At 30.1% G+C, this 27,627-nt stretch overlaps 1 protein-coding gene across 11 annotated transcripts in view; it reads right to left on the bottom strand.

Moving 5' to 3' along the window:
- OtopLa (proton channel otopetrin-like a) overlaps positions 1–27,627 on the bottom strand; it is a 237,535-nt gene that overhangs the window by 114,570 nt on the left and 95,338 nt on the right. For 6 of the 11 annotated variants that reach the window (XM_075300664.1, XM_075300661.1, XM_075300666.1 and 3 more), the window contains exons 2-3: positions 10,448–10,945; positions 5,052–5,185 (exon numbers count right to left, since the gene is read on the bottom strand). In XM_075300664.1, coding sequence (XP_075156779.1) covers positions 5,052–5,185; positions 10,448–10,597 — 284 coding nt within the window. In that variant the 5' untranslated portion in view covers positions 10,598–10,945. The remainder of the gene's footprint in view (positions 1–5,051; positions 5,186–10,447; positions 10,946–27,627) is intronic. The other 5 variants (XM_075300668.1, XM_075300663.1, XM_075300669.1 and 2 more) reach the window with 1 other exon arrangement.

Here is a 27,627-nt window from a genome sequence, read left to right as displayed (position 1 = left end):
TACTGTTGCATGTTTATGGGATTGATAAAGCGGACCTTAAACGGTCGGATAAACACTACGACAGAGGTTCGTCTATTTGCTGTGTGTTCGTTCAAGTTTTGCCCTTACACTGCACGAACAAATGTGATGACAACATGAAAAAATAAGAAGAAGCATAAACAAACAATGAAGTTGTATGAAGATTTATGGGTGAAACCATTTTTTACTGAAAAAAATGGAAGAAAATAAAAAAATCTTGGTATATGTGTCAAAACAATGATTCCTGAAGTAATCCACATTTAATATATTACAAATTACTTGATGAATTTCAAAATACTTGTCGCCTGGTTTTCCATTGATTGGAAGTGGAATTTTTCCACGTTTTTGCCACAATACTGGTTTAGATTTATATATTTCTTTAATTTTCAACCAGAATTGGCGATCCATCATTAATTTCATTGCAGAAAGGCTTGTTTTTAATGTAAAAATAAATTTGTCTTTGATAATGTTTGTCGAACATCCCCTTACACTCAATGATTTGTACCACTCAACCAGAAAAAATCAAAGTTGTTTTGATTTTATGCCAAAGCGTCCCCGCGACAGCCGAACACGACCTTATAAAGGGTGATTTGTTAAGAGCTTGATAACTTTTTTTTAAAAAAAAACGGATAAAATTTGCAAAATCTCATCGGTTCTTTATTTGAAACGTTAGATTGGTCCATGACATTTACTTTTTGAAGATAATTTCATTTAAATGTTGACCGCGGCTGCGTCTTAGGTGGTCCATTCGGAAAGTCCAATTTTGGGCAACTTTTTCGAGCATTTCGGCCGGAATAGCCCGAATTTCTTCGGAAATGTTGTCTTCCAAAGCTGGAATAGTTGCTGGCTTATTTCTGTAGACTTTAGACTTGACGTAGCCCCACAAAAAATAGTCTAAAGGCGTCAAATCGCATGATCTTGGTGGCCAACTTACCGGTCCATTTCTTGAGATGAATTGTTCTCCGAAGTTTTCCCTCAAAATGGCCATAGAATCGCGAGCTGTGTGGCATGTAGCGCCATCTTGTTGAAACCACATGTCAACCAAGTTCAGTTCTTCCATTTTTGGCAACAAAAAGTTTGTTAGCATCGAACGATAGCGATCGCCATTCACCGTAACGTTGCGTCCAACAGCATCTTTGAAAAAATACGGTCCAATGATTCCACCAGCGTACAAACCACACCAAACAGTGCATTTTTCGGGATGCATGGGCAGTTCTTGAACGGCTTCTGGTTGCTCTTCACTCCAAATGCGGCAATTTTGCTTATTTACGTAGCCATTCAACCAGAAATGAGCCTCATCGCTGAACAAAATTTGTCGATAAAAAAGCGGATTTTCTGCCAACTTTTCTAGGGCCCATTCACTGAAAATTCGACGTTGTGGCAGATCGTAAGTCTATTCATGATGAAATGTCAAAGCATACTGAGCATCTTTCTCTTTGACACCATGTCTGAAATCCCACGTGATCTGTCAAATACTAATGCATGAAAATCCTAACCTCAAAAGAATCACCCTTTACTATCGGATTTGTCGCCGCAACGCGTTGTGTCGCAGGGTTTATCCGACCGTATAAGGTGCCCTTAACACATTTACAGATTATTTAGTCATCGCCGACAATTCGTATCGATTGGACACACTGACAACTTATAATTTGAAGGACGCATTATGAACTATACCCTAAATATCTGATGACACCTGCAACACATTTTCGCAAAATTCTCCGTTCCTTTCGTAATTCAGCGAGTTTAGAGACATTGCAAGCACGGTTGCCACAGTTAGTAGAATTCTATCAAAAAAGGTAGATTTTTTACGGTAGATTGGTAGAATTCTTTATGGTTTGGTAGATTTTGCAAATTATTTCTCTACTACTAAGAGGTACTTTACAAAATTTTCTATAGAAGTAACATTTTGCGAAAATTTTCTATAGATACAAAATTTTGAAAAAATATTCTAAAGAAATAATTTGACATAATTTTCTATAGAAATAAAATTTTGACAAAATTTTCTATAGAATTAATATTTTGACAAAATTTTCTATTGAAATATAATTTTGCGAAAATTTTCTATAGAAACAAAATTTTTAAAAATTTTCTAAAGAAATAATTTGAAATAATTTTCTATAGAAATAAATTTTTTACAAAATTATCTATAGAAATAAAATTTTTACAAAATTTTCTATAGAAGCAGAACGTTGACAAAATTCTCTGTAGAAAAGAGAATTTTGGCAAAAGTTTCTATAGAAAAGAGAACTTCGACAAAATTTTCTATAAAAAAAAAATTGACAAAAAAAAATTTTTGTCAAAAAAAAAATTTGTCAAAACAAAAATTATGACAAAATTTTCTATAAAAAATTAATAAAATTTTCTATAGAAAAAATATTGACACCATTTTCTATAGAAACAAATTTTGACAAAATTTCTACAGAAAATTTTACAAAATTTTTTATAGAAAAAAAAATCAATATAAATAAAAAAAAAAAATTTTTTTAGAAAATTTTCTATAGAAAAGGAATTTTGACAAAATTTTCTATAGAAAAAAAATTGGCAAAATTTTCTATAGAAAAAAAAAATTGACAACATTTTCTATAGAAGCAGAATGTTGTCAAAATTTTCTGTAGAAAATAGAATTTTGGCAAACGTTTCTATAGAAAAGAGCACTTCGACAAAATTTTCTATAAAAAAAATGGACAAAAAAATTTTTGTCAAAAAAAAATTTGACAAAAAAATTGGCAAAATTTTCTATAAAAAAATTAATAAAATTTTCTATAGACAAAATATTGACACCATTTTCAATAGAAACCAATTTTGACAAAATTTCTACAGAAAATTTTACAAAATTTTTTATAGAAAAAAATTTCTATAGAAATAAAATTTTGACAAAATTTTATATAGAAAAAAAATTTTTAAAAAATTTTCTATAGAAAAGGAATTTTGACAAAATTTTCTGTAGAAAAGAGAATTTTGGCAAAAGTTTCTATAGAAAAGAGAAATTCGACAAAATTTTCTATAAAAAAAATTGAAAAAAAAAAATTTTGTCAAAAAAAATTTTGACAAAAAAAATTGGCAAAATTTTCTATAAAAAAAATTAATAAAATTTTTTATAGAAAAAATATTGACACCATTTTCTATAGAAACCAATTTTGACAAAATTTCTACAGAAAATTTTACAAAATTTTTATAGAAAAAAATTTCTATAGAAATAACATTTTGACAAAATTTTCTATAAAAAAAATGATAAAATTTTCTATAGAAAAAATATTGACAGCATTTTCTATACAAACAAATTTTGACAAAATTTCTACAGAAAATTTTACAAAATTTTTTATAGAAATAAAATTTTGACAAAATTTTCTATAGCAAAAAAAAATTGGACAAAATTTTCTATAGACAAAAAATTCCACAAAATTTTCTATAGAAAAAAAATATTGACAAAATTTTCTATAGAAAAAAATTGACAAAATTTTCTATAAAAAAAAATTGACAAAATTTTCTATAGAAAAAAATTTACAACATTTTCTATAGAAAAAAATTGACACAATTTTCTATAGAAAAAATTATTGACAAAATTTTTTATAGAAAAAAAATTTCTATAGAAATAAAATTTAGACAAAAATTTCTAAGGAAAAAAAATTTTAACAAAATTTTCTATAGAAAAAAAATATTGACAACATTTTCTATAGAAAAAAAATTTACAAAATTTTCTATAGGAAAAAATTGGCAACATTTCAATAGAAAAAAAATTAACAACATTTTCTATAGAAAAAAATTTTGTCAAAATTTGTGTAGAAAAAAAATTTTTTACAAAATTTTTTATGGAAAAAAATTTCTATAGAAATAAAATTTTGACAAAAATTTCTAAGGAAAACAATTTCCACGAAATTTTGACAAAATTTTTTATAGAAAAAAAAAATTCTATAGAAATAAAATTTTGCATTATAAGATTTTGTAGTTTGGTAGTTTTTTGGTAAAAATTTCTCCAAATTTTGGTAGATTATTTTGAGCTCGAGTGGCTACCGTCATAGCAAGGCGGTCGAATAAAATATCTCAAGTTAAGTAACACATCCACACAAAAAAATACATACATTCCTCCAGAACGAAATTTTAGACAAAGGAAAATTCCCTTTGTCATAGATTATTTTCTTTAAGAGCAACTAAAATCAAATTTATGACAAGCAAACTTAGTTTGTGTAAAATTTCGATCCTGAGAGAAGAAAACTCTTCTTTCAAAGTATGACAGCAACAAAAGCACCGCCTGCACACACAAAAAAAAATTTCTGATTCAATCACGAAATTAATTGATCCAATTAATTTTTTAATTGAAAAGTGTTCAATCACACAAATGATAGTATCAACTAAAAAATTAATTGATACTATTAATTTGTGTTGTTTAATTTTGTTTTCAATTAAAAAATTTGTTGAATCAATTAAATTTTTAATTGAATATTTTCTAAAACTCAATTAAGATTTTAATTGGAAAAATTTTTGTGAATTTTTTTTCTGTGTGTATAGCTTCTTCTTTATTATGAAACGCTTGACAATCTACGAGTATCTCAAGAAAAATTCTTTTTTGAAAACCAAAATAACACTTCTCATTGAAAAACTTTATAAATAATTTTTGGTTTAAAACCTCATTTGGGTCTTTCTCAAAAAATAAAAATAAAATTCTTTTCCACTTCCAAATATAAGAGTGATCACCTTTTACAAGATACGTTAAATAAAAATTTCATTTTCGACTAAATCAATTTTGAATTACATTTTGTTTTGTTTTTATAAAAAATGGTATTTAAGATATTTAAATTTATTTAATTAATTAATTATTTATTTTTAATTTATTTATTAGCACAACGAAAAATTACAACATTTTTCCAACAAGCAGAAAGAAAGATCGAAGAACAACGTAAGGGAAAATGAAATTTTACGATTACATTTTAGCACAAAAGTTACAAGGGTTAGGATATTTCTTTAGTAAAACGAATAAAGAGTAGCTTGTAGGGGGTGGGGGGATATTTTTGAAAAATTATCTCAATAATACTCACTTTGCATTTTTAGGCCTTCTTACTTCTATGGGAAAATCATCATCGAAATCCAAGTTGAAATCTTCACCCAAATCTCGAGGCACCAAAGGTGTACGTTGATGGGCTGGACTTGTGTGATATCCATCGCCATTTAGCTGTTTTTGATATTCCAGGTCCCATAGCATAATTCACCAAAAGTGATGGCATAGCCCAAATCATAAAAAAACAACATTGAACGTTTTGTGTGAAGTGTGATTTGTGGCACATTTGTTACGAGGGGGAAAAGTAAATATTTATATTGATTATAATTTCAGTCATTGCGAAGAGATTTGTAAGATATATATGCGTATGGTCGATCGATGATGCATTTTTGTTATGAGATGGAATGTAATTTATGCCACCACAATTGCCGATCCGCCGAATCCAATGCCCCATAATATCCAAATGTTCCAATGCATTCAATTGTTTAGATAAGAGACGCATGGCGAGGTCAATGCAGTTTACAATGTAAAATGCGATCATGATGGTGATATAGACAATGATGTGCGATGCAACGTTTGTGAAAAAAAAAAATTGAAAAAGACAAGTTAGGATAAATAAATTTTAAATTTAGACACAAATTTGATTTATATCCCAAAATCACTCAACAACATTCGGTTATTGTTATCATATTTTGTCGGTTTAGATAAAATATATTTTATTTTTATTTTGTTTTAACATTCTGTTTAAACTAAAGGTATTTAGGCATTCAAGGGAGAAATTGGAATTGAATGAAAATGAATGCATTTTGTAATGAACATACTTGAATTATTTTAAACAACACTCAAATTGATCATATGTTTATAGTATTTTTGAAATTGCTTACACTGAAGAATAAATTTATATTAAGACTGATTTGGTGAAATACTACCAACCAGGTCAATATGTCCGTTTGTAAGGTCATTACACATAGAGAAGGAATATGATCACCCCAAACATGCTTCAAGGGCGCAATGTTACTTTTTCACGGGGAACATGTAACATGTTCATTGCAATCATACTATGTTCTCGAAAATTATGTATCTGCTCTTTACAAAATTTCGTGCATTTTGTGGAAAAGTTCCTTCGTGCTACTAAAACATATTTGGGGTGATCATATTTAGTCAAATGAAAACAAGTAAGGAAAGTCTAAAGTCGGGCGGGGCCGACTATATTATACCTTGCACCATTTTGTACATCTAAATTTTCGATACCATATCACATCCATCAAATGTTTAGGGTGCTATATATAAAGGTTTGTCCCACATACATACATTTAAATATCACTCGATCTGGGCAGAATTTGATAGGCTTCTACAAAATCTATAGACTCAAAATTTAAGTCGGCTAATGCACTAGGGTAGAACACAATGTTCGGCCAGGCCGAATCTTATGTACCCTCCACCATGGATTGCGTAGAAACTTCTATATATGATTATGGACTGATATGGACCACTTTTGGCACGGTTGTTAAATATCATATACGATCACCACGTACCAAATTTCAAGCAGATCGGGTGAATTTTGCATCTCCAAAAGGCACCGGAGGTCAAATCTGGGGATCGGTTTATATGGGAGCTATATATAATTATGGACCGATATGGACCAAGTTTTGCATGGTTGTTAGATACCATATACTAACACCATGTAGCAAATTTCAGCCGGATCGGATGAAATTTGCTTCTCTTAGAGGCCTCGCAAGCCAAATCGGGGGATCGGTTTATATGGGGGCTATATATAATTATGGACCGATGTGGACCAATTTTTGCATGGTTGTTAGAGACCATATACTTACACCATGTACCAAATTTCAGCCGGATCGGATGAAATTTGCTTCTCTTAGAGGCCTCGCAAGTCAAATTTGGGGGTCCGTTTATATGGGGGCTATACGTAAAAGTGGACCGATATGGCCCATTTGCAATACCATCCGACCTACATCAATAACAACTACTTGTGCCAAGTTTCAAGTCGATAGCTTGTTTCGTTCGGATGTTAGCGTGATTTCAACAGACGGACGGACGGACATGCTCAGACCGACTCAGAATTTCACCACGACCCAGAATATATATACTTTATGGGGTCTTAGAGCAATATTTCGATGTGTTACAAACGGAATGACAAAATTAATATACCCCCCATCCTATGGTGGAGGGTATAAATATGGGAAACATTTAAATCTGAAGCAATTTTAAGGAAACTTTGCAAAACTTTATTTATGATTTATCACGCGATATATATGTATTAGAAGTTTAGGAAAATTATAGTAATTTTTACAACTTTTCGACTAAGCAGTGGCGATTTTACAAGCAAAATGTTGGTATTTTGACCATTTTTGTCGAAATCAGAAAAACATATATATGGGAGCTATATCTGAACCGATTGCAACCAAATTTGGAACCCAAAGCTATTATGCTAATTCTACTCCCTGTGCAAAATTTCAACTAAATCGGAGTTAAAAATTGGCCTCTGTGGTCATATGAGTGTAAATCGGGCGAAAGCTATATATGGGAGCTATATCTAAATCTGAACCGATTTCAACCAAATTTGGCACGCATAGCTACAATGCTAATTCTACTCTCTGTGCAAAATGTCAACTACATCGGAGTTAAAAATTGGCCTCTGTGGTCATATGAGTGTAAATCGGGCGAAAGCTATATATGGGAGATATATCTAAATCTGAACCGATTTCAATCAAATTTGGCACGCATAGCTACAATGCCAAATCTACTCCCTGTGCAAAATTTCAACTAAATCGGAGAAAAAATTTGGCCTCTGTGATCATATGAGTGTAAATCGGGCGAAAGCTATATATGGGAGCTATATCTAAATCTGAACCGATTTCAAACAAATTTGGCATTCATAGCTACAATGCTAATTCTAATCGCTATGCAAAATTTCAATTTAATCGGAGTAAAATATTGGCCATTGTGGTCATATGAGTGTAAATCGGGCGAACGATATATATGGGAGCTATATCTAAATCTGAATCTATTTCAATAAAGTTTGGGGTAATTCAGTCAACCCGAATTTATTCTGATAATTGGTTGATAGTTTTGCTGCAAGTAGAGGATGCTGATGAGGAATGTGGTAATTCCGAAACAGCTGTACATCCAACCATCTTGCAGTCTATAGGTCTTTGCCCAAATAAATTTGACAAGCATACTTTTCCTCTGTTGGTTAAGCTACACTTGTAGTTTAGTCAATGCATGGCTTTAAGCTGAGATCAAAAACAATAATAAATAAAATGTTGACAAAATTTTCTATAGAAATAAAATTTTGACAAAATTTTCTATAGAAATAAAATTTTGACAAAATTTTCTATAGAAATAACATTTTGACAATGTTTTCCATAAAACTAAAATTTTGGTAGATAATTTTTGGCTCGAGTGGCAACCATGAATATGAACCGATATGGACCAATTTTTGTGTGATTCGGGATCGGCTATATATAACTATAGACCGATACGGACCAATTTTGGCATGGTTATTAGCGGCCTTATACTAACACCACGTTGCAAATTTCAACCGGATCGGATGAATTTTGCTCCTCCAAGAGGCTCCGGAGATCAAATCTGGGGAACGGTTTATATGGGGGCAATATATAACTATGGACCGATATGGATCAATTCTTGCACGGTTGTTAGATACCATATACTAACACCATGTACCAACTTTCAACCGGATCGGATGAAATTTGCTTCTCTTAGAGGCTCCGCAAGCCAAATCGGGGGATCGGTTTATATGGGGGCTATATATAATTACGGACTGATATTAACCAATTCATGCATGGTTGTTGGATACCATATACTAACACCATGTACCAAATTTCAGCCGGATCGGATGAAATTTGGTTCTCTTAGAGGCTCCGCAAGCCAAATCGGGGGAGCGGTTTATATGGGGGCTATATGTAATTATGGACCGATATGGACCAATTTCTGCATGGTTGTTAGAGAACATATACCAACACCATGTACCAAATTTCAGCCAGATCGGATGAAATTTGCTTCTCTTAGAGCAATCGCAAGCCAAATTTGGGGGTCCGTTTATATGGTGGCTATACGTAAAAGTGGACCGATATGGCCCATTTGCAATACCATCCGAACTACATCAATAACAACTACTTGTGCCAAGTTTCAAGTCGATAGCTTCTTTCGTTCGGAAGTTAGCGTGATTTCAACAGACGGACGGACGGACATGCTCAGATCGACTCTGAATTTCACCACGACCCAGAATATATATACTGTATGGGGTCTTAGAGCAATATTTCGATGTGTTACAAACGTAATAACAAAGTTAATATACCCCCTTCCTATGGTGGAGGGTATAAAAATTGTTGAATCAATTAAATTTTTATTTGAATATTTTTTTAAAACTCAGTTAAGACTTTATTTGGAAAAATTTTTCGTGCATTTTTTCTGGGTTAGGATAAATTCAATAATATTATTTAATTAACTAGTCTTAGTTATCACTATGAAAATTATGCACCATTGTTATGGTGACTCCATATTAAGCCACTTTATCGAATATTTGCTTAAAACAGAACAAAATACTGTCCTCATAAACGAAATGCACCTTTTTAAAGGTATTTGCATTAGGAACAAATAATCCCGAATGTATGGCCAACAAAAGTCTCTAATCGTTTTTAATTGCTCTTAGAGTAAGATTTTAAGTACCAAACGAAAACTTTTTTTGTCTAAATCTTCGTTCCTCAGAAACGAAAGTTATTCTTTCAGTGTATCAATATTCCGCATAGGTCAGACCAAGGAAAATATGCTTATTTTAATAAAATGCAATCGATTCAATTCCAATTGACAAACAATTCAAACTTAAAGGATATAACATTAAATGGATAAAAATGGCTAAGTAGCATTCCAATTTATTATTTACATGAAATGATTAGAAATGAGATTGATTGAAGTGTAATATTGTAATGCCTGGTGAAATCTGATGTAAATGTTATCTGAGTCGATTGTATGAATGATGATGAGTTGAGCAACTTAATTTCAAAAAATCATAATTATAAATAATACAATAAATTTATAAAATAAATTAATCAGATAAATACAATTAATAAAGATAAAGGGCCAACCATTACTCGTGCAAGGATATTAAAAGTTTCAATTTATGTTTTGTATTTTAATGTATTTTTCCATATTTTTTGTTGTAGGATGACTGTAGTTGTAGTTTTGATTAAAATTTAAATTCCACAAAAGAAACAAGAAGAAAAACGAACAACCATAGGGAGCAGCATATAACAATAAAAACTGTAAGAATATATTTTTTTAAAGGAAGAAAGTGTTTTTGTTATGTTTAAATATTGTTTTTTTTTTTTCAAAATATATGCAAGAAGAAGAAGAGCTAAATCCTTGTATCGAGTAGTCGAGTAGTTAAGCCCCTACCTTGACTATAGTGCCGACCTGTTGTAATTCAGCCGATTGTCTGTTATCCAAAAGATTTGCACGCTCCATTTGTTCCAGTGGTAATGATTCACGATTTTGCTCGTTTAATAAACGTTCTCGCATCTCATGTATATAGGGACAACGCTGCATTCCTTATCGATGACTGGAATGGGGAGATGGAATTGGACCAAACAATGTAGCAAGGATACTGGGTTGCACTATAGTTTTAGAGGATATATTTTGGTTTTCTTGTATTTTTGGATTTGGAGTTTAAAATTTAAAGCTTATTTGGGGAGCTTAAATGGAGGGAATGGGATATATAACTATTTTTTAATTTATTTTAGTTTTTGATCAATTTTATTTAGTGGTAGAAAAAGTCCTAATCAATTTGGATTTGTATATAAATTTTTTTTTTTTTTTTGTATATCTCTAATATTCAAAAATCAGTCGATTTTGTTGAAATTCCATTAGCTTTGCTGAAGAGTAAATTTGGTCAATCTGCAAGTAAAATAAAACAAAATTTAATGGTTAGATATTGAATTTATCAAGGGAATGTAAATAAAATAACTGTCTATATATTGTAGAAGAATTGATTGATATATGGAATAAAGTGACGATAGTCATTAATAATCTACATGATTGCTTATATGTATTGCCACAAACTTCAAGTTGCTATCATTTCTAAACCGCTCGTCTGACAGCTGACAGACTTATTGACAGTGTCAGTTCAATTTATTGTTTACAAGCTTACAAAGGCATATTGATCCTGATTCGTGATGGAATTCAAGCGTTATAGTTGCTGGAAAACCACAAGTGGTTAACGTTAGAGCCCTTCAGCATTAAAAAGTGAATATTTATGAATATTGTTTTTCGCACCATTGCTTGTTACCGTGATACCGCCAGTGATGTATTGCGTCCAACGCCATAGAGGCAGACAATTTGCTCGTGACATGAACATATTGAAAAATGAGTTTTAACTAAAGTCAGAGAAGTTATAAATGGAGTCAGAGCTCATCGAAGCACAAGGTTACACTGGAAAGATCCAAGAATTTGTTTCGCTTATAGAAAATTACCATGTATCACATTTCTTCTCTGATGAGATTTTTTTTTTGTCTTTTATTCTTAAACATTAAAAATAGATTGTTTAAATTATAATACTACAACTAGTCTATTTACAAAGGGACTAACTAGTAGTTTTTTAATATTGATATGAAAATTTACAGAGTTAAAGGATCATATTGTGCCTTGTTGATTAAATCGAAATTTCAAATCAAGTGGTTTATATCTCTGAAGTCTTCGGTTAGATATATGTTGTAATAGATGTGGTATCTCTTCATTTTTATGACTTATCAGTTTCATTTCATGCGCTTCTGCTTGATGATAGATTTCTTCTCTCACGGTTTTTATATTCAGATCCCTACGCAGATCGTTGTTTCTTATATACCACGGAGCGTCCACTATATCTCTCAAAACTCTGTTTTGAAATTGTTGAATCCTATCTATGTCTTGATTTTTAGCACAACCCCATAGTTGTAGACCGTATGTCCACATAGGCTTCAATACTTGTTTGTACACCATTAGTTTATTTGCAAATGACAAATTAGATTTTCTCCCAATTAACTATTTTAACGCACGGTGTTTTATTTCCAATGCCTTTTTATACCCTCCACCATAGGATGGGGGGTATATTAACTTTGTCGTTTGTGTTACAAACACATCGAAATATTGGTCTAAGACCCCGTAAAGTATATATATTCTGGGTCGTGGTGAAATTCTGAGTCGATCTGAGCATGTCCGTCCGTCCGTCCGTCTGTTGAAATCACGCTAACTTCCGAACGAAACAAGCTATCGACTTGAAACTTGGCACAAGTAGTTGTTATTGATGTAAGTCGGATGGTATTGCAAATGGGCCACATCGGTCCACTTTTACGTATAGCCTCCATATAAACGGACCCCCAAATTTGGCTTGCGAGGCCTCTAAGAGAAGCAAATTTCATCCGATCCGCCTGAAATTTGGTACATGGTGTTAGTATATGGTCTATAACAACCATGCAAAAATTGGTCCACATCGGTCCATAATTATATATAGCGCCCATATAAATCGATTCCCCGATTTGGCTTGCGAGGCTTCTAAGAGAAACAAATATCATCCGATCCGGCTGAAATTTGGTACATGGTGTTAGTATATGGTCTATAACAACCATGCAAAAATTGGTCCACATCGGTCCATAATTATATATAGCCCCCATATAATTCGATCCCCCGATTTGGCTTGCGAGGCCTCTAAGAGAAACACATATCATCCGATTCGGCTGAAAGATGGTACATGGTGTTAGTATATGGTCCCTAACAACCATGCAAAAATTGGTCCACATCGGTCCACTTTTACGTATAGCCCCCATATAAACGGACCCCCAAATGTGGCTTGCGAGGCCTCTAAGAGAAGCAAATTTCATCCGATCCGGCAGAAATTTGGTACATGGTGTTAGTATATGGTCTCTAACAAATTGGTCCACATCGGTCCATAACTATATATAGCCCCCATATAAACCGATCCCCCGATTTGGCTTGCGAGGCCTCTAAGAGAAACAAATTTCATCCGATCCGGCTGAAATTTGGTACATGCTATTAGTATATGGTCTCTAACAACCATGCAAAAATTGGTCCACATCGGTTCATAATTATATATAGCCCCCATATAAACCGATCACCAGATTTGACCTCCGGAGCCTCTTGGAAGACCAAAATTCATCTGATTCAGTTGAAATTTGGTACGTGGTGTTAATATATGGCCTCAAACTCCCATGCAAAAATTGGTCGAAATCGGTCCATAATTATATATAGGTCCCATTTAAACCGATCCCCAGATTTGACCTCCAGAACCCCTTGGAAGAGCAAAATTCTTCCCATTCGGTTGAAATTTGGTACGTGATGTTAGTATATGGTATCCAACAAGCATGCAGGAATTGGTTCCTATCAGCCCATAATTATATATAGCTCCCATATAAACCGATCCCCAGATTTGACCTCCGGTGCCTTTTGGAGAAGCAAAATTCATCCGATCTGTTTGAAATTTGGTACGTGATGATCGTATATGATATTTAACAACCATGCCAAAAGTGGTCCATATCAGCCCATAATCATATATAGCCGCCATATAAACCGATCCCGAGATTTGGTTTTGGAGCCTCTTGGAGGAGCAAATTTCATCCGAGTGAATTGAAATTTGGTACATTGTGCTAGTATATGGTCGTTAACAACCATGCCTAACTAGGTCCATATCGGTCTATTGTTAATATCCCTCAGATAAATCGATTTCCAATCACACAAAAATTGGTCCATATCAAGTTCATAATTGTATATAGCTCCCATATAAGTGACCCCCATATTTCAATTCTGGCTCTCTACGTAGCGTGCAAAAAGTCCATATCGATTCGTAATTATTTGTAGACTTAACTATACATAACATTTTTGTCTAATTCGTATACTTTGGTATACGTATTGACTAACTCACAATTTAGAAAACGATGTTAAGAAGTTTTAAGATACCACAACCCAAGTAATTCGATTGTGGATGACAGTCTTTCGTAGAAGTTTCTACGCAATCCATGGTGGAGGGTACATAAGATTCGGCCCGGCCGAACTTACGGCCGTATAAACTTGTTCTTACACTATATGTGCTCCTTCTATTTCAGCTTTTCATCAAGTGTCATACCAAGATATTTCTCTGAATCAGCTCTAGGTACTTCTTGATCTTTAATATATATATTGGTTTAGGTTGTATCTTTTTCTGTGTAAAGTTAATATGCACAGATTTTGAACTGTTTAATTTTAGACCCCATTTGTCCATCCATTTATCAATATCGTTTAGAGCAGTTTGTAGTTTGGTTGTTGATTCTTCAATATTTTGCGTTTTTGCCATTATCACTGTGTCGTCAGCAAAAGTGCCTATTATGCAATCTTCCTGAGGCTGAAGGTCATATGTATATAGGAGATAGAGCATAGGACCCAATATGTTACCTTGCGGTACACCGGATTGAATATGGTAAAGGTTGGAGTACTCTAAACCTTGCTTGACACGATAAAATTGGTATTTTAGATACGATTTTAGCAAAAGGCAGAAGTTGTTGGGTAAAATGTTTTTCAATTTGTGTATTAATGACGAGTGTACTACTCCATCAAATGCTTGTGATATGTCCAAAAAGACTGCAGAACATACCTCCCTTCTCTCAAAAGTTTCTTCAATGGCATGAGTTATTCTGTGAATTTGCTCTATTGTAGAGTGTCCTTTTCGGAAGTCGAATTGATGATTAGGAATGATTTTTTCACGCTCCAAATATGAGTTGAGTCGTTTACATAAAATTTTTCCAAATAGTTTTCCAGTTAATGGCAGTAAAGATATAGGTCTGTAAAAGCTAGCTTGACTAGAATCCTTCCCAGACTTTGGAATCATTACAACTTCTGCAACCTTCCAGAGAGTTGGAACGTATTGAATGCGAATGCAAGAATTGAATATTTTGGTCAGTTTTGCTACCGCTTTAATTGGTAATTGCTTAAGGATCTCTCCATTAATTAGGTCAAAACCAGGCGTTTTTTTTTGCAGCTTAAATTTTTTATTTCTTGAAGAACTTATTTCACCGTAACTTTTTCTATAATTTCTTCCTCAATGTTTCCGGTAATGTCAGTCATTGGATTAGAAATTTTGGAGAAAATTGTTTTTAAATGTTCGGCGACGACCTTGGCTTTATCGTAGTCTGTTTTTGTCCATGTGTTTTGTTGTGTCCTTAGTGGTTCTGATGAGATGCTATTCCAAAGTGATCAGGTTTGTGAACAAACAAAATGATCGGGTATACATGCAAAGAAGTCTGCTGAAAATGTAAACATTCGAGTGGCCACCAGCAGTCGGTCTATCCGGGTCTTTCTGAAATTTAATATAGGGAATCTCAATCTCAAAAAAGTAATTTCTCAAGGTTCAGATATATTTCTTTATAATATTGCTCATATCAGTTCCTCATAACAGCTGTATGTATAGATATCGACCGATTTTCAATATTATACTCAGCTATTGGCCTATCGATAACGAACATAGAATGTAATTATTTGTGATACGTGGTTCCTACGAAAATATTAGCAACATATTTTTAAGTCAAATATAAATGCAACATGGTATAACATATTCCAAACTATCCTCTACCCAGCGAAGAATGAATTTCCAGACTAGTAAAGGGTGATTTGTTAAGAGCTTGATAACTTTTTTTTTTTAAAAAAACGCATAAAATTTGCAAAATCTCATCGGTTCTTTATTTGAAACGTTAGATTGGTCCATGACATTTACTTTTTGAAGATAATTTCATTTAAATGTTGACCGCGGCTGCGTCTTAGGTGGTCCATTCGGAAAGTCCAATTTTGGGCAACTTTTTCGAGCATTTCGGCCGGAATAGCCCGAATTTCTTCGGAAATGTTGTCTTCCAAAGCTGGAATAGTTGCTGGCTTATTTCTGTAGACTTTAGACTTGACGTAGCCCCACAAAAAATAGTCTAAAGGCGTCAAATCGCATGATCTTGGTGGCCAACTTACCGGTCCATTTCTTGAGATGAATTGTTCTCCGAAGTTTTCCCTCAAAATGGCCATAGAATCGCGAGCTGTGTGGCATGTAGCGCCATCTTGTTGAAACCACATGTCAACCAAGTTCAGTTCTTCCATTTTTGGCAACAAAAAGTTTGTTAGCATCGAACGATAGCGATCGCCATTCACCGTAACGTTGCGTCCAACAGCATCTTTGAAAAAATACGGTCCAATGATTCCACCAGCGTACAAACCACACCAAACAGTGCATTTTTCGGGATGCATGGGCAGTTCTTGAACGGCTTCTGGTTGCTCTTCACTCCAAATGCGGCAATTTTGCTTATTTACGTAGCCATTCAACCAGAAATGAGCCTCATCGCTGAACAAAATTTGTCGATAAAAAAACGGATTTTCTGCCAACTTTTCTAGGGCCCATTCACTGAAAATTCGACGTTGTGGCTCGTTAGTAAGTCTATTCATGATGAAATGTCAAAGCATACTGAGCATCTTTCTCTTTGACACCATGTCTGAAATCCCACGTGATCTGTCAAATACTAATGCATGAAAATCCTAACCTCAAAAGAATCACCCTTTAGTTTGGATCAGGGCTGTGGAGCCGGAGTCGGAGTCTTGGAGTGGGAGTCTGAAGGTTTTGCTGGAGTCGGAGTCGTAAAAATTTTGCTCGATTCCGACTCCGGCTAAACCAAATTTTTTAAAACACTTCACATTTTTGTAACTAAGCAAATTTTTACGCAAATTAGTTTCCATTGCGTTATTCATTCGATCAATGTGCAGCATGATTGTAAATGAAAATCAACTTCCAATTACGGCTATCTTTTTATGTTTCCTAGAATTTTAGACTAGCAGATGGGCTGTATCGATCCATTTTAATGCCCATATCAATTTATTTGAAATATTTCGAACAATCGAAATTATTATTTTTTTTTTAATTTTATTTTAAGGTCATATACATATGTGGAATATTGACAGAAAATTTTTTATTTTTTTTTTACAGAAAATTTTGTCAAAATGGTATTTCTATAAAAAGTTTTTTCAAAATTTTATTTCTATAGCAAATTTTGTCAAAATGTTATTTCTATAAAAAATTTATTCAAAATTGTATTACTATAGAAATATTTTTTCTATAGAAAATTTAGGCAAAATTTTATTTCTATAGAATATTTTGCAAAATTGTATTTCTATAGAAAATTTTTCAAAATTTTGTTTGTTACACAAAAATTTTTTAAAAATTTTATTTCTATAAAAATTTAAGTCAACATTTTATTTCTATAGAACATTTTGCCAAAATTTTATAGTAATAGATTTCTTTATTAGAAAATTTGGTCAACATTTTATTTCTATAGAAAATTTTGTCAAAATTTTATTTCTATAGAAAATTTAGTTAAAATTTTGTTTTTGTGTAGAATATTTTGCAGAATTTTATTTACTACGCAAAATTTTTTTTAAAATTGTATTTTTATTGATAATTTTTTCAACATTTTATTTCTATAAGAAAAAATTGTAAAATTTTATTTCTATAGCAAATTTTCTCAAAATTTTTATTCTTACTGATGCTCACTGCTATAAAAAATGTATTCAAAATTTTATTACTATAGAAATATTTTTTTTATATGAAATTTAGTCAAAATTTTATTTCTATAGAAAATTTAGTCAAAATTTTGTTTCTATAGAATAGTTAGCAAAATTTTATTTCTATAGAAAATTTTGCAAAATTTTGTTTGCTACACATTTTTTTTATATCGTATTTCTATTGATAATTTTATCAAACTTTTATTTCAATAAAAAAATTTAGCCAAATTTTATTTCTATAAAAATTATATTCAAAATTTTATTTCTATATATTTTGTCAAAATTTTGTCTCTGTAGAAAATTTCGCAAAATTTTATTTACTAGACAAAAATTTTTCCAAAATTGTATGCTCACTGATACTCACTGCTAAGTCGAAAACTTGTAGAAATGACTCAAATTTTCAAATTTTTCAATGAATGCATTTTTGCGAAATTGTCTAAACAATTATAAATATATCCCAAATATTGCCCGAGATTTTGTAGAAGTCTGATTTGAGATTTTATCAAAATGTAGATCTAAATACAAAGTTGTGCGGAGTATATTATAATCGGCCCGCCCGACTTTAGACTTTCCTTGCATTTTTATTTTTTGTTAAAATTGTGTTACGTCCCATAACGTTAGATTTAAATTTTAAGTACATAGATTTTGCAGAAGTATATACAATTTTGTCTAAATCGATTCAGATTCAAATTCATGCATATGGGAATATAAACCTTTATATAGCTCGCAACAAATTTAAAGGATTTGAGATAGTATCAATAATTTTGGTCCACAAATACATATACTGTTGGTATCTTCTCATATTATGATGGGTATTTATATCATTATTTTATTTATTAAACATTGCCCTAAATTTTAAATATAGAGTTCAATTGGCATCTAATGTGAAATTAAGACCTTTTTATTGCACACATAAATAAATACGATACTTTATATCGATCCACGGTACCCCCACAATAGAACTACAAATTTGTGGTATTAAAATGAGATTTAGTTATATTACCCGGAGTCGACTCCGGAGTCGGAGTCGAGCTGATGAAAAATGCTGGAGTCGGAGTCGAGCAAAATTGGCTCGACTCCACAGCCCTGGTTTGGATACCGGACTTCGAAAGTAGTTTGGAAATAGGAATCATCTACCATGAAGCATAAATGAGCTTGTCATTAGTCTTCGTTTTCGGATCACTTTCAATTAAATGTTTCACTTTCTTTAAATGTTTCCCATATTTTTTTACTAACACTGTGTTCCACCCTAGTGCATTAGCCGACTTAAATTTCGAGTCTATAGATTTTGTAGAAGTCTATCAAATTCTGTCCAGGTCGAGTGATATTTAAATGTATGTATTTGGGACAAACATTTATATATAGCCCCCAACACATGTGACGGATGTGATATGGTATCGAAAATTTAAATCTACAAAGTGTTGCAGGGTATAATATAGTCGGCCCCGCTTGACTTTAGACTTTCCTTACTTGTTTTATTTAAAATATCCTAATGTAATTTCCATTTAATTGTTTATTAAATATCTAGTACTTATTTATTTTTTTTGCCAAACATTTGCATATTCACCATGAAAAAATAACATAAACAAATGCAAATTAACTCAAACACAATTGTTAAAGAAAAACAGAGGCTGCAAATAATCAATATTTGTAAAATCTATGTCTGTTTCTCATTTATTTCACACTTTTGGGATGTAGCAACAAACAAAACCGAAAAAGTTTTTGTTTATACGAATTTTACAACAATTATGGAATTTCAATTGTTTCTTGTTTTGTTCATATTGACTAAGAGATGGTAATCAAATAGCTATTTGTTTATAAAAAAAAAAGAATTCATATTGGCATTTATCCAAAAGACTAATTATAAATACAAATGGAGCTGAGGGATTATAAAAAGAAGCTAGAATTCTTTGGAGAATAAAAATATGGAAAAAATTAATTTAGTTTTACTCTCCGCTCTTGATTAAAGAATCTATCAACATGACATCATTAAAAATGACAATGATAACGTCTGCAAAATATATACAAAATAATATTAATTTGATGATGTTGTATTTAGCTTTCATAATATCTGGTTCATCGATACTGCAGATTTTCATCTATAATTGGACAATGCGTAAAACTTTTGCTCATATATTTGACCTAAATTTTTTATGAGTCTCACGAAATGTGCGAAATTTATGATACTCTGTCTACCATGAAATTCTCATGCTTCTGAAATATGATATAGTAGGATTAGAGAAAACTAGTTCATGAGTGGAAAATTTCATGATGTGCGAAATTTCGCATAATTAAAAGAATGCCAATAATTAATGCAGTATGCCCAAATGTTGCAGTTTAACAAAATATGGAAATAAAATCATTTCCTTTTTTTGACTGTTATGCATCAAATGGGAACATTTAATTTTGAACTTATGGACAAACGCTGTTTGATATTAGAATTTAATTAACCCCCCAAAAAAAAAAGCTCAACACAATTTCAATTGGTTGGATAATTTTGAAGAAATTTGGAAAAATACACAAATGAATGAAGTTCCTCAACCAGGAATATATCTGTGGAATAAATGTATTAATTATTAGAAATTATAAATCCAAATAATCATAATCAACATATTTTAATTATGCTAATTTCACAGAAAAACTATATTTTTTTTAAAATTAATACGAAACTAATTGATCCATTCAATAGAAATTGATTCAATCAAGGAATTTTTTATATCAATCAACGACCACGGTTGCCACTCGAGCCAAAAATAATCTACCAAAATTTGGAGAAAATTTTACCACAAACCTAACAAACAACAAAAATTAAAAAAATTTATCTCTATAGACAATTTTGCCAAATGTTTGTTTCTATAGAAAATGTTGTCAAAATTTCACTTGTATAGAAAATTTTGTAAAAATAAAATTTTGACAAAATTTTCTATAGAAATAAGATTTTGGAAAAATTATCTATAGAAAGAAAATGTTGACAAAATTTTTCTATAGATATACAATTTTAGCAAAATTTTCTATAGAAATCCAATTTGACAAAATTTTCTATAGAAATTAAGTTTTGACAATAATTTCCATAGAAGTAAAGTTTTGACAAAATTTTCAATAGAATCAAAATTTTGACAAAATTTTCTATAAATAAATTGTTGACAAAATTTTCTATAGAAAAAAATATTGACAAAATTTTATGTAGAAATAAAATTTCGGCAAAACTTTCAACAGAAATAAAATTTTGACAAAAATTTATTTCTATAGAAAATGTTGTCAATCTTTTATTTCTATAGAAAATTTTGTCCAAATTTTATTTCTATAGAAAATTTTGTCAAAACTTAATTTCTATTGAAAATTTTGTGAGAATTTTATTTCTATAGAAAATTTTGTCCAAATTTTATTTCTATAGAAATTATTGTTTTTGATCTCAGCTTAAAGCCATGCATTGACTAAACTACAAGTGTAGCTTAACCAACAGAGGAAAAGTATGGTTGTCAAATTTATTTGGGCAAAGCCCTATAGACTGCAAGATGGTTGAATGTACCACATTCCTCATCAGCACCCTCTACTTGCAGCAAAACTATCAACCAATTATCAGAATAAATTCGAATAGAGGAAGCACGCTCAAAAACAAACCCAGCCAATTACATTCAAATCGATGATTTGAGTTTGACAAAGGAAAAGAGATATGCTTGCAAATTTGTTTAGGCAGTAGCCGACTATCAAACCCTTTTTCGGAAGGTTCAAGTGTAGTTCACTTTGGGTTGAGTGAATTACCCGAATTTATTCAGATAATTGGTTGATAGTTTTGCTGCAAGTAGAGGATGCTGATGAGGAATGTGGTAATTCCGAAACAGCTGTACATCCAACCATCTTGCAGTCTATAGGGCTTTGCCCAAATAAATTTGACAAGCATACTTTTCCTCTGTTGGTTAAGCTACACTAGTAGTTTAGTCAATGCATGGCTTTAAGCTGAGATCAAAAACAACAATAACGATTGAAGAGAAGCCAATAATAACAAACAAAACGAATAGACATTTTTGTCAAAACTTAATTTCTATTGAAATTTCTGTCAAAATCTTAATTCTATAGAAAATTTTGTCAAAATTTTATTTCTACAGAAAATTTTGTCAAAATTTTATTTCTATAGAAAATTTTGTCAAAATTTTATTCTATAGAAAATTTGTCTAAATTTTATTTCTTCAGAAAATGTTATCAAAATTTTATTTCTATAGAAAATTTTGTCAAAATTTTGATTCTATAGAAAATTTTTTCAAAATTTTATTTCTATGAAAATTTTGTCAAAACTTAATTTCTATAAAAAATTTTGTCAAAAAATTGTTTCTATAGAAACTTTTGTCAAAATTTTATTTCTATAGAAAATTTTGTCAAAAATTAATTTCTATAGAAAATTTTGTCAAAATTTTATTTCTATAGAAAATATGGAAAATTTTGTCAAAATTGTATTTCTATAGAAAATTTTGTCAAAATTTTATTTCTATAGAAAATTTTTTCAAAATTTTGTTTCTATAGAAAATTTTGTCAAAATTTTATTTCTATAGAAAATTTTGTCAAAATTTTATTTCTATGGAAAATTTTGTCAAAATTTTATTTCTAAAGAGAATTTCGTCACAATTTTCTTTCTATACATATTTTTTTAAATTTTTTTCTATTGGAAATTCTGTCAAAATTTCATTTCTATATAACATTGTTTTCAAAATTTTATTTCTATAGAAAATTTTGTCAACATTTTATTTCTATAGAAAATTTTGTCAAAATTTCATTTCTATCGAAAATTTTGTCACAATTTTATTTCTACAGAAAATTTTGTACAAATTTTATTACTATGGAAAATCTTGTCAAAATTGTATTTCTATAGGAAATTTTTTCAAAATTTTATTGCTATATAAAATGTTGTCAAAACTTCATTTCTATTGAAATGTTTAGCAAAATCTTAATTCTATAGAAAAATTTTTGAAAATTTTATTTCTATAAAAAATTTTGTCAAAACTTCTTTCTATAGAACATTTTTCACAATTTTATTTCTATAGAAAATTTTGTCAAAATTTCATTTTGTCAAAATTTTATTTCTATAGAACATTTTGTCAAAATTTCATTTCTTTTGAGAAAATTTTGTCAACATTTTAATTCTATAGAAAATTGTGTCAAAATTTTTATTCTATAGAAAATTTTGTCAAAATTTTATTTCTATGGGAAATTTTATCAAAACTTAATCTCTATAGAAAATTTTGTCAAAATTTCATTTCTATAGAAAATTTTGTCAAAATTTCATTTGTATTGAAAATTATGTCACAATTTTAATTCTATATAAAATTTTGTCAAATTTTTTATTCTATATAAAATTTTGTCAAAATTTTGATTCTATAAAAAATTTTGTCAAAATTTTATTTCTATGAAAAATTTTGTCAAAACTTAATCTCTATAGAAAATTTTGTCAAAATTTTATTTCTATAGAAAATTTTGTCAAAATTTCATTTCTATAGAAAATTTTGTCAAAATTTTATTTGTATTGAAAATTTTGTCACAATTTTAATTCTATATAAAATTTTGTCAAATTTTTTATTCTATAGAAAATTTTTATCAAAATTTTGATTCTATAAAAAATTTTGTCAACATTTTATTTCTATGAAAAATATTGTCAAAACTTAATTTCTATAGAACATTTTTTCAAAATTTTATTTCTGTAGAAATGTTTCTCAAAATTTTATTTCTATAGAAAATTTTGTCACAATTTCATTTCAATGAATAATTTTGTCAAAACTACATTTCTATAGAACATTTTTTTAAAATTTTATTTCTATAGAAAATTTTGTCAAAATTTTATTTCTATAGAAAATTTTGTCAAAATTTTATTTCTATAGAAAATTTTGTCAAAATTTTATTTCTATAGAAAATTTCGTCAAAATTTTATTTCTATGAAAAATTTTGCCAAACTTATTTTCTATAGAAAATTTTGTCAAAATTTTATTTCTATAGAAAATTTTGTGAAAATTTTAATTTAATAGAAAATTTTGTCAAAATTTTATTTCTATGAAAAATTTTGTCAAAATTTTATTTCTATGAAAAATTTTGTAAAAACTTAATTTCTGTAGAAAATTTTGTCAAAATTTTATTTCTATAGAAAATTTTTTCAAAATTGTATTTCTATAGATAATTTTTCCAAAATGTTAGTTCTATAGAAAATTTTGTCAAAATTTTATTTCTATAGAAAATTTTGTAAAAATTTTATTTCTAAAGAAAAATATTTCCATAAAAGTTTGTGAAGTACCTTTTAGTTGGAGAGGAGTATTTTGCAAAATCTACCAAAGTATCAATAATACAATTCTACCAACTGTGCCATTCGAACTGGGCGTTCGAAAACGTCACCAAACTCTATTCCCCCACTTAGTTTCGATTTATTTATCGATGTTGTTTTAAATTAGAGGCTTTAATCTAAATAAGCTATAAATATTTTCAATATTGGTGAGCACTGAAATGCATTTTTATAACTTATTTAATAATACAGTGAAACCTCTAAGGGTGCAGAAAAACCCTGTTTGGACATGGTTGCCGCATCCATTTAATGCCTATCTAGAGTATGTAATTGTCGCGAAAACCATGTATTTTGTCTTTGTAAATAAATTTTCGAGCGGAGAAAAATATATTTTAGCAATAAGCTTTTAAATGGTTCTCAAATGCAGCAAACATGTTCTATTATTTAAATGATAGATTTTGAGACCATTACATGGTCGGGAAAATCATGTACCTGACCATTCAATTTTTTTACTTTTTTGCAGAGAAAAAAGTATTTTTATAGGTTACGTATAGACATGTCTAGCTAGAACCATTACATGGCCATAAATACCATGTACATTTTTTTCGTGACCATTTAATTATTTTGAAGCGAAAAGAATTTTATAAAAACAGTGAGCAGGAACACACGATTTTCATTTTGCGTGTCAGTCGTGTGTTGATTGTTTCTTGGAATGGACGGAGAATACGGAATTACTGTGTTTTGTGTTAATTTATTTATTCAGAAGTGGCACAAAAAAGGAAAGTGTACCTGTTTTTTGTTCTGCATTTTGATATATGGTATAATTTATTTTTATTTGCAGTTACATTTATACAAAGATACTATAGGCCAGATATTCGTCAGGCTATTTGGTCACAATTACAAAAAACAAGTTTCTAGAAGAAACTCATACAGCTCTTGAGTAACATAGGTTCTCCAAATTACAATTTGTGTTCTACATTTTTTAACATTAGATTTATTTCGGTAGTGAAAGGGTTAATCTCATTATTGCAAAAAAAAAATACAATTAAATTTTTAATTAATAAAAAGATTATTTGATTTTGTTTTTCTGTGTGTATATTTTGGTGATTACGAGTATACTTAAAACTAGCTTCCCCGAATAACGATCTATAATTGTATCCCCTTACATAGTTAATTGTTAATTGGAATGAAATTCTCTATTGGGGAAAATGATGATTACTTTTGCCACGCTTCACTACAATTCCATGCGAATTCTAGTGAATGTCAACGCAGTGAGCACATTAATGACTTTCGATGATCTCACAATAGAAGCTCGAAATAGAATTGAACTTTTTTTTTCTTTGATGGCAATTTTGAATGTGCTCATATATGGAAACTACAAATATTCGCATACGAATTTACCAGACAAATAAAATAAAAAGTCATCAGAAATAACAATTAGTGAGGCAGACAAATAAAAACCATATAGTGTTTTCGGGTTTTAGAATTCACAAAAAAAAGAAAAATAATTGTTCACGTAATCACCAAAATATAAACAAAGCATGAGACAATTTAAAAGTATTGTGCAAAAATATCAACATAATTAATTTTTCGGAATGTTACCCGCGATAAGTTTGGGGAATAACCATAGAAATATTCTGGCCGACAAAGGTCTTAATTTCTATTATTGGTTTTAGTGAAATGTTTAGACCCTCTACTGTCGCCCGTCTCTCATAGATAGTATGGATAACAGCCCAGCAAACAAATTTGGAAATTCCTCTAAAGGCACGACTTTAAAATGACTTCTAAAAATGTTCTTCCTAAGAAGTTCTTTATTTTACTTACACGGGAAGTTTTTAATTCATTTTTTTATAACTCGTTTTTTTCATATTTTTAATGGGTATTTTTAATTTTATTTATTTCAAATAGGGTAGAAAATATTAGTTTTTTAAAATTTTGTCGAAAAAATGCTAAACTCATTCTAGAAAAATTGCGAATTTTTTAAAACATTTGAGGTCTAACATTTTAAAATATCACATTTTTTTTAATTCACATCCAAAACACTGAATTCGGATCACACCTTAAGAAGTGATACAAATTCAGTTCAACGGCTGTTGAAATGGTGAACATCCGTCCTATGACAAGCCCATGTTAAATTCATTGCTTCTGCGTCAATTTTGCACCACTTCCGGATCCAAAAAGAAAATGTTAACTATTTTTTTGGCGACGCTTTTTTGCTGCGAGATAATCTATACCAAATCCACACGAGTGGGTCAATATACTTCCATCCAAGTTAAAATTCCGTTAACTAAACCAAATGGAGTCTATCATAGGTATACACCTCGCAGATTATTGGTCTACTTTAGACACGGATCGGCTTATATGGGGGATATAATTAAAGAGCGATATGAACCAATTTCTTTCATATAGTTAGAAGGCATATACTGGCAATATACTAGCCAGCAGGAAAATTTGGAATTTCTTCCTAAGCCATTACTTTTAAAGTACATCCAAAAATTCTCTTCTACACAGAAAAAAATATCACCAAAATATTTCCAATTAAAAAGTTAATTGAAGTTGAAAATTTTTTCAATTAATAAATTAATTGATACAATTAACTTTTTAATCATGATAGAAACATTAAGTTAATTAAGTCAATGATTAAAAATTTTTAAATTTTTAATTAAAAAATTAATTGATACAATTAACTTTTTAATCAAATTCGGAAGACTAATTCAGTTAACCCTTTCACTACCGAAATAAACCTAATGTTAAAAACTTTAATTTTTCTTCTGTTTTTACTTGTACTAACTAACAGCATGTAGAACAAAAATTGCCATTTTGAAAACCTACTTCAAATACTTCAAGAGCTATATGTGCTATATGGCCTTACGAAAATAAGCGATATTTGGCCTATAATGTCCTTCAAAGTGTGTGCAAAAATACAAAAAAGCACCCGAAAAAGTGTCAGCTATAGTTTTCGTATGGATGTCCATTTACTAGAAACATACAGTAGAAAAATTGTCCCAAATTTTCGTATTTTTCGTTTATTTCTAAAGAAGTTTACAAAAATGTATTTTGGACCTCACCAATATGGAAAATATTTATAGGCTATTTAGATTAAAGACTCTACTCTAAAATAACATCGAGAAATAAATTCAAACTAAGTGGAAAAATAGAATTTGGTGTCTTTTCGGTAGTGAAAGGGTTAAAAAAAGTGCTGATTTTTTTTTAAATTTTTAATTAAAAATGTATTTCAAACAATCATTTGTTAATCCAAACAAAAACTCTAAGCCAATTCAGAAAGTAATTAAAAATAGTTACCTTTTTTAATTAATAAATTAATTGAGTTTTGCAATCAACATCAATTAAATTTTTAATTGAATCAATTAAAAAATTAATTGAAATTTGCTGAAAAAATCAATTAATTTTTTAATCAAGAATTTTTTCTATGCCCAATTAAAACCGTGATTGATACTATCATTTTCGTGATTGAAGACATTCAATTAAAAAATTAATTGGATCAATTAATTTGGTGATTGAATCAGAAAAAAAAATTTTTGTGTGTAGAGACGGACTTCATGTTCACTTCACAAAAAGTTCTTTTGTCACATATCCTTAAAATAATGGAAATTTGCAAAAATATACAAAAGGTGTGCCGCTCACGGTTGCTGTTTGGTAGATTGGTAGAATTCTTGATGTTTTTGTAGATTTGGCAAAATCTTCCTCTTCAATGAAGAGGTACTTAAATTTTATTTTACAAAATATTCTATAGAAATACAATTTT

The sequence above is a fragment of the Haematobia irritans genome, chromosome 3 (assembly GCF_050003625.1).
Source record: "Haematobia irritans isolate KBUSLIRL chromosome 3, ASM5000362v1, whole genome shotgun sequence".
Taxonomy (NCBI): domain Eukaryota; kingdom Metazoa; phylum Arthropoda; class Insecta; order Diptera; family Muscidae; genus Haematobia; species Haematobia irritans.
Note: the sequence above shows the minus strand (reverse complement) of the source record. Positions and strands in the feature narration are given on the sequence as shown.